General features: G+C 40.9%; 1 protein-coding gene across 1 annotated transcript in view; it reads left to right on the top strand.

The window, feature by feature from the left end:
- FAM186A (family with sequence similarity 186 member A) overlaps window positions 1-8,503 on the top strand; it is a 110,384-nt gene that overhangs the window by 35,125 nt on the left and 66,756 nt on the right. The window contains exon 4 of the mRNA XM_023742432.1: window positions 5,284-8,503. Within this exon, the coding sequence (XP_023598200.1) occupies window positions 5,284-8,503 (3,220 nt within the window). The remainder of the gene's footprint in view (window positions 1-5,283) is intronic.

Raw genomic sequence — 8,503 nt, 5'->3', positions numbered from 1 at the left:
CTGTGCTGAGTTGTTTATCTTTATGTATTTTCTTTTCATCTTTTTCATTGTTGTTGATTTTGTATTTGCTGAGTCTTTGTATATTTTTGTTTTTTATTTTGACTTGTAGGATTGTTAGTTTCCTTTGTGGTTACCTTAATATTTACCCCTATTTTTCTAAGTTTATACCAGTCATTTATTTCTTTATATTGCCTTGGCTTCCTCTCCACATGAAAAATCTATGTCTACATTTTTTAGTTCCTCTTTTGGTTTTAATGCTGTCATCTTTTACATATTGACATCTATTTCCCTATTTTCTGTGTTTTAGCTTTGATTTACTTTTGTGACTTCCCTATCTGGGTTGATATCTGGTTGTTCTGTCCTGTGTTCTAATCTGATGTTACTGATTTTCTAACTGGAGGACTTCCTGTAGTATTTCTTGTGTAATTTTGGTTTGGTTTTTGCAAATTCCCTAAACTTCTGTTTAATCTGGAAATGCCCTAATTTCGCCATCATATTTGAGAGAGAGTTTTGCTGGATATATAATTCTTTTCCTTCAAGGCTGTATATATGTCATCTTGTTGCCTTCTTGCCTACATGGTTTCTGATGAGTAGTCCAAGCTTAGTCTTATTGACTCTCTTTTGTAGATGACTTTTCGTTTATCTTAGCTGCTCTGAAAATTCTCTCTTTATCTTTGGTTTTGGCAAGTTTGATTATAATATGTCCTGGTGACTTTCTTTTGGGATCTCCCTTACATGGGGTTTGATAAGCATCTTGGATAGATATCTTGTCATCTTTCACAACATCAGGGAAGTTTTCTACCAACAAATCTTCAACAATTCTCTCTGTATTTTCTGTTATCCCCCCCGTTCTGGTACTCCAATCACTCATAGGTTATTCCTCTTGATACAGTCCCTCATAATTCTTAGGGTTTCTTCATTTTTTGAAATCCTTTTATCTGTTTTTTCCTTAAATAAGTTGGTGTCAAATGCTTTATCTTCAATCTCACTAATTCTGACTAGCATTGCCTGAATTCTGCTCCTTTGACTTTCTATTGAGTTGTCTAATTCTGAAATTTTATTGTTAAACTTCTGGATTTCTGATGGCTATCTCTCTATGGATTCTTGCATCCTGTTAAATTTGTCATTATGCTCTTCTCTAATCTTCTTGATTTCCTGTATTGCGTGTTCTACGTTTTGATTAATTTCCTTCCTAATCTCTTGAAGAGTTCTGTATATTAATCTTCTGTATTCTGCCTCTGGTAGTTCCAAAAATTTTTTCTTCGGAAGATTTCTAGATTCTTTATTTTGGGAGCTTGCTGAAGCCATCATGGTCTACCTCTTTATGTGATTTGATATTGACTGTTGTCTCTGAGCCATCAATAAGTTCTTATATTTATTTATGTTTACTTACTGTATCCTAGCTTCTTGTGTTGTTTTGATATGCCCAAATAGGCTGCTTGTGTCATCTAGCCAGATCTCCAGCACCCCTGAAGCTCCAATGTTGTGTCACCAGGTGGCCAGAACTGCCACTAAGTATGTGAGCCCTGGAGTCCACCCACTCCTACTGTATGGATTCAGCTGAGGTGTACATGTAGTCGAGCACCAAGTGTGTGATGCAGGCTCTCACCTACAGTTCTAGACAGGCATGGGTGATAGGTGTAGGCACAGGCATCTGGCTGCAGCAGGGGGACACAGGCTGAGTAAGGCAAGGGGCCGACAGCCATTCCTGAGTGTCCAGGAGGAAAGCATGTCCCTGTTCTCTAGAGTGCGTAGATGGGTGGGTTTTGCAGTTGGACTATGAGCACCCAATGCTGTTGGCTGTAAGGGCTGGGGGGCACCTCTTATTCTTGGGCCTCTGTCGCAGTTGGCTACGTGGCATGGGTGGAGCCACCAGTCCTCAGGCCCCTGATGTGGTTAGGTGAAGACCCTGCTTAATGGGCAGAGCAGTGTCAAATATCATGAACCTGTCACTTTACAGCTGAAACAGTTGAAGTTAGACTTCAGGTATATACTGTGTTGTACTGTGGTAATGAGGGCCTACGCTGTTAAAATAGGCCCACACAAGTCTATGCAGGGGGAAAGGCACTCAACGTCTGTCGATCCCTTATGCCTGTGCCTAGGCAAAGGAGCTTCGCCTACCCTGAGTTTCTGGCTTAGGGGAGCTGGCAGAGTATTTTTCCCCGTTTGTTAATTTGTTCGCTCTCCAAGGCCTGGAGAATGGCTCAGGGTGTGTGATGGGTCCTACTTCCAGCCCAGGGGACTCAGCAATTGCTGAAGCTGGTCCCAGACCCAGTGCAGAGAAGGGAGCGGGGAGGTAAATGGGAGACAGCCTTTTCCCTAAGGAGGGTGTTCTTGATCCACGCGATAGGCCAGACGCAAGTACTTATCTTTTGCTGATTGAGGACTGCTTCTCACTGGTTCTGGATGGCCGAGTAGACCCTCTGCTGCTGGGTCTCTCCCAATGTGGAAAACGCCTCCCGAGCGCCGCTGCTTGCCTGCCTCACCATGCACCATGAGCTGATCAGGCCTAAAGGGCTCAGACTCTTGCTGGTGAAGTCTGGCAACTCCTTGCTGCTTCCAAACTGTCTCTCCCTCCCCCGCCACTAAATCCGATTCCTCAACTTTGCCTTTGATGTTCAGGGCTCCTAGATTGTCATATATAATCGATTCACCTGTTTTTTCGGGTCTTTGTTGTAAGAGGGTCCACTGGAAGCGTCTGACTACTCCGCCATCTTGGCCTCGCCTTCTAGATTTTCTTATTTCTCTTATCAAAAGTATATTTTTGCTGGCTTTTATATTTACCTACATAATTATATTTATTGTTGCTCTGTGAATTCGAGTTATTCTCTGGTGTCATTTCCTTCCAATTTGAAGGACTTCTTAACTATTTCTGTAAGGTTGATGTGCTTGCAGCAGATTCACTCAGTCTTTGTTTATCTGGGAATGTCTTTATTTTACCCTCATTTTTTAGAGAAGTTTTAGATTTACCAAAATAGAGTTCCCATATACTGCCACACACAGCTTCCCCTATTTTTAATACCTTACATTAGTATGATACATTTGTTACAATTAATGAACTAATATTGATACATTCTTATTAACTAAAGTCCATAATTTATTCAGAATTCCTTAGTTTTTATCTAATGTCCTTTCCCTGATTCAAGATCTCATTCAGGATACCACATAATATTTAGTCCTCATGTCTCCTTAGGCTCCTCTTGACTGTGACAGTTTCTCAGACTTTTCCTTGTTTTCAATGTCCTTGACAATTTTGAGAAGTATAAGAAGCCCTGGTGGCACAGTGGTTCAGAGCTATGGCTGCTATCCAAGGTCAGCAGTCTGAATCCACCAGCCACTCCTTGGAACCCTATGAGGCAGTTCTACTCTGTCCTATAGTGTTACTATGAGTGGGAATTGACTCGATGGCAATGGGTTTGGTTTGGTTTGGTTGGTCAGGTATATTTTCTATTGTAGGATGTCCCTCTATTGGAATTAGATATTTTTCTCATTTTTAGACTGGAGTTATGGGTTTTTAGGAGGAAGATCACAGAGATAAAATGTCATTTTTATCATATCATATCAAGAGTACATAGTTGTGCTCATTGCTACTGATGTTTCATTTCTTTTAGGCCCTCTCAGCTGACAGAGCAAAAAAAAAATATATGTTACATACTAACCCATGTATATACACGTATCTATAAATATTTCTATCTGTAACCATCTGTAACTATAGTAAGGTAAAAATGAGTTCTTACTGATGTCTTCAAACTCTATCCATTACCACATGGATCATTCTAGTTTCCTCTCATTACTTATCTATAAATTCCAACCCTAACAGTGAGAAACCTGGCTCCCACCATCTGCCATCCATTTACTTAATTGTTCAATGCCAGTATACCTGTATAGCAATATCAGAATTGTTAACCTATACTTATGGGAAACAACTTTATCAACAAAAGTACAGAGATTATGTGCAGTTCCTTTTGCCTTCAGTTTTACAAACTCCACTTATTTTCAGAGGTACTTAGGTCAGTAAGTTTTCCTCCAGCCCCCTACAGTGAGGTTATTTCATACATTTGTAATATAGTTAGATTCTCTTGTCAAAGTCTGCATTCCTTCCTGCAATCCCCTGACCTCCTTTTTTTTGAATGTTCATATATTAAGATTTGCTCTTTGTGCTATGGGTTTTGACAAATGCATAACGTCATGTATCCACCATCACAGTATAGTTTCACAACCCTAAAAATCCCGTGTGCTTTACCTATTTATCCTCCCCTTTTCCTCCCAGACCCCTGGCAACCACTGATCTTTTTACTGTCTCTTTGGTTTTTCACTTTTCTGGAATGTCATATAATTGGAATCATACAGTATATAGTCTTTTCAAATGGGCTTCTTTCACTTAGCCATAGGCATTTAAGGTTTGTCTGTATCTTTTGGTGATAAATAACTTGTTTCTTTTTTATTTCTGAATAACATTCTATTTTATGGATGTACCACAGTTTGTTTATCCATTCACCTATTGAAGGACATATTGGTGGCTTCCAGTTTTTAGCTATTATGGTTAAAGCTGCTACAAACATTTGCGTGCAGGTTTTTTATGTGGACATATGTTTTCAACTCATTTGGGTAAATACCTAGGAGCACAATTGCTCGATCATGCGCTAAGCCTACGTTTACCTTTGTAAGAAACTGCCAAACTGTCTTCCAAAGTGGCTATACCATTTTGCATACTTTCCTGTTTCTTTTTTGTTGAAAACTGGACTTTTTGGATAATATATGGTAGCAACTCTGGATTCTGACTCTCCCTCCCTCTCTGGGATTTGTTTTTGTTGCTTTTTTTGTTTGTTTGCTTAGAGACTTGCCTGGATTAATTCTGTGGAGTCTCTCTCCCAGAGTGTGCGACCACTGATATCTCTGCTCAGTTCTAAAACGGTTGTTTTTTAACATTTTTATACAGTTTTATTGTTGCTTTTTGGGGAGAAAATTTGCTGAATTTCCCATCCAGAAATTCCAGAAATCCTCCAAAAATGTTTGACTATTGTCTGTTCATTTGTGACCCTTTTGAAAAAATCAAGGTCAGCTTTAATTCAGGAAAGGGAGAAAGGAGAGGCAGGAATCTAAGAAAGAAAATGGAAAGCCCCAAACATAACCAAAGCCAAAGGAAAATTTTTGCTTATATTAAGTCTCATCCCAAACTTGTAACTGAAAGTAAATTAAGGTCACAGCTGAGTTCTTTTCTAAACTCTGGCAGTAGTTCTAGGTGATTGTGGGAAAAGTAATTCTTTTATTTGTGGAGTTAAACTTTTCTGATGAATCTTTATCCTATAGTTATCTACCAACTTAGGCTAAATTACTTAGATTTAAGCACAGATAGAGCACAATACAAAAGAAGAAATGCAATCTCATTGTTTTGTTTTTTTCTTCTTCCAGCATCTAGAGGTACTCTATGGAAACCTTGGAAAGAAAGAGTTACAAAGCGACCAGCAACAGCCCATGCTTTAAGACCAGATCAGATGATTAGTGATGAATTTGCAACAAATACAAAAGTTTCAGAAATCCAAGATATGCTACAGGAACTCATAGGCTCTTCGATGTTTAGTAAAATGGAAAACAATGCTATTAAATATATATCATCAACAATAACAAATCTTTCTAAAGCTTTGAGTGCGGTAAATGAAGAGTTAAAAATTAGCCTCCAAAGCGCCAATATGCTCATAGATGAGACAACTGAAAAAGAAAAAGATCTCTCTCTGAATATAATAGAAGATCTTAGTGAAAAAAATGAAATGCTTCAGCGGCAACTTCAAAATGCAGAAGAAAAATGTGAACAACTTATTCGATCCAAAAGTTTACTAGAACACCAATTCCAGGTGTTTGCAGCATCACCCTTGAAAGTGGTTCCTAAACTTTCTCCACAGTCATCTGTGTCCATTGCCAGAGATGGTGATATAGAGGACAGTGTGGATAGTATTTTGGCCAAGGAATTTGAAAATGTTGTAGATGAGACCCAAAGGAAAGGGACCAGAGGCCTTGGTGTCAAATGGGACCCAGCTATTTCATATACAGTCCAAGGTGAAGTGACTCCAGCTTTAACTGAACAACAACACACTTCACCTGACAAAAAACAAAAAATATCTCCTGAAGATAAAGCTGATATCCATTCGAAAGGCAAGACTGACCAGTATCAGTCACAGAAAAGAAAGCAAACAGAAAAAGCACACATGGGTGAGACCTCTGGATCAAAAGTGAGCAATGAAAAAAGTGAACAGAAAGTTGCAAGGTCCAAACCTAGTCACCATTCTGAGTCACAAACACTAGGAAAGAAGGGAAAAGAAATAAAATCTTCTTCTGAAGCCAAATCAAAGTCAACTACTGAATCAAAAAGCCAGCATACCCCTACTGATTTCCCTTCTACTGAAACACAGAGACAAAGTGACAAAAGTGTAGCAAGTGGTATGTTGGAGCAACTCAAGGTCAAATCTGAATATCCATCTGACAGAAGACAAATTTCTTCAGAGACTGAAGTGGAACCCACCATTGAGTCTAAGGACAAAGAGGGCAAAAGTGAAATGAGTAGCCTAGCAGAGCCACTCAGGTACAACCAATTTGAGAAAATGAAAGGAAAGAAACAACACATCTCTCCGGAAACTACCATGAGCACGGAAGAAAAAACTGACAAGAAAGGAATGTTAGCCAAGCCTCTTGAACTCGTAAAATCACACTCAGGAATAGCTAAAGAGACTTCAGAATCTACCAGAGCTCTAGTCACTCCGGTAGGCAAAAGTGAACAGAGTAACCTAGAAGAATTTCAGAAAGCCATAATGACTTTCCTAAGAGAGAAAATCGATAATGTAGGAAAACCTTTTGATAAAAAGACTATGCTGATGGAGGAGTTATTATTAAAAAGAGCAGAAGCCAAAAAATTAGGAATCATTAAGGCAAAATTGGAGGAATATTTCCAAAAGGTGGCTGAAATCATTACTAAAACCCTCAGAAAATACAAAGATATAAAAAAGGCAGGACATGTTGGAGAGAAACCTAAGCGATCAAAAAAGGTCGTCTCATTTATGCCAGAATTACAGATTCAAAAACCATCAACTAGTACAAAGGCTGATATTAGCACCTTCCTTTCACAAGAGAACATGGACCCAGTAATTAGCAACTTAATACAAATGATCTTGACTGAAATAGAAAGTGAGAGAGATGTTCCAGTAGTCTCAACATTAGGAAGAGACCACAAGGAGAAGGAAGAACAAAGGCGGGGGAAATATTTGCAAGGGAGTCAAAAATTTTCTGGCATGAGTCTCACAGATCAGTTGCTAGAAGAAAAAAATCTCTGGAAGGAGAGCCATGAGATGATAAATAAGAATTTGGAGAAGGAAAAGACATGGCTCCAGATGAAGGAGGGAGAGCAATTGCCACAAATGCAGAAGCCATGGCAGGAGAAAGAAGTGTGGAAGGAACAGCAAAAACAGTGGATACAAGAGTGGATTGAAGAAGAAGAGAAGCAAAAGCAAAGAGAAAAGGAGGAAGAACAGCAGCGGCTGCTGGAAGCAAGGGAGCACGAGATGGAAGAGAAAGGGGCGCTCTTAAAGGAGGAGGAGCAGATGAGGCAGGTTCAGGAGGAAGCGAGACTGCTGGAGCTGACAAGATGGGAGAAAGAGGAGGAGAAACAAAAGGTAGAGGACTATGAAAGGCAGAGGCAGAAAAAAGCAACGGATCAGGTGATGATTAAGGAGAAAAAAGCTGAAGACCTAGAAAAAATGGTATCACAAAATACAGCACTATCATCTGACAGCATATATTCTCCCAGGCAGAGGAGCATGCTGAAAGAGTCATCCCAGTTATACCCAAGAAAAGAGATCCATGGGAATCTTAAGTCATTCAAGGTTCTTCCTGATGGAGAGCACCCCATACCAATCACTCCTCCCACCTCCATGCAATCCTCCCCCACTGGGGTCTTCCCTATTCCTGGAGACTCTCCCACAAAGTTGATCACTCTCACTTCTGAGCAGGCCCAGGCACTGGCGAAAACTCTCACCCCCAAGGAGGTCCAGACAGAGGGCATCATCCTCACCCCTGAGCAGCCCCAAGCACTAGGAATCACCTTTGCCCCTGAACAGGCCCATACAGAGAGAATCACGCTGACCCCTAGGCAGGCCCAAGCACAGGAGGTCACCTTGACCCCTAGGCAGGCTCAGGCAGTGGGGTTGACTCTCACCCCTGACAAGGCCCAGACACAGGGAATCACCCTCACACCTCAGCAGGCCCAGGCACAGGGAATCACCCTAACACCTCAGCAGGCCCAGGCACAGGGAATCACCCTAACACCTCAGCAGGCCCAGGCACGAGGAATCACCCTCACATCTCAGCAGGCCCAGTCATTAGGGATCACCCTCACCCCTGAGGAGGCTCAGGCACAGGGAATCACCCTCACACCTCAGCAGGCCCAGGCATTAGGGATCATCCTCACCCCTGAGGAGGCTCAGGCACAGGGGATCACCCTCACACCTCAGCAGGC

Source organism: Trichechus manatus, unplaced genomic scaffold (assembly GCF_000243295.1).
Source record: "Trichechus manatus latirostris isolate Lorelei unplaced genomic scaffold, TriManLat1.0 scaffold00209, whole genome shotgun sequence".
Taxonomy (NCBI): Eukaryota; Metazoa; Chordata; class Mammalia; order Sirenia; family Trichechidae; genus Trichechus; species Trichechus manatus.
Note: the sequence above shows the minus strand (reverse complement) of the source record. Positions and strands in the feature narration are given on the sequence as shown.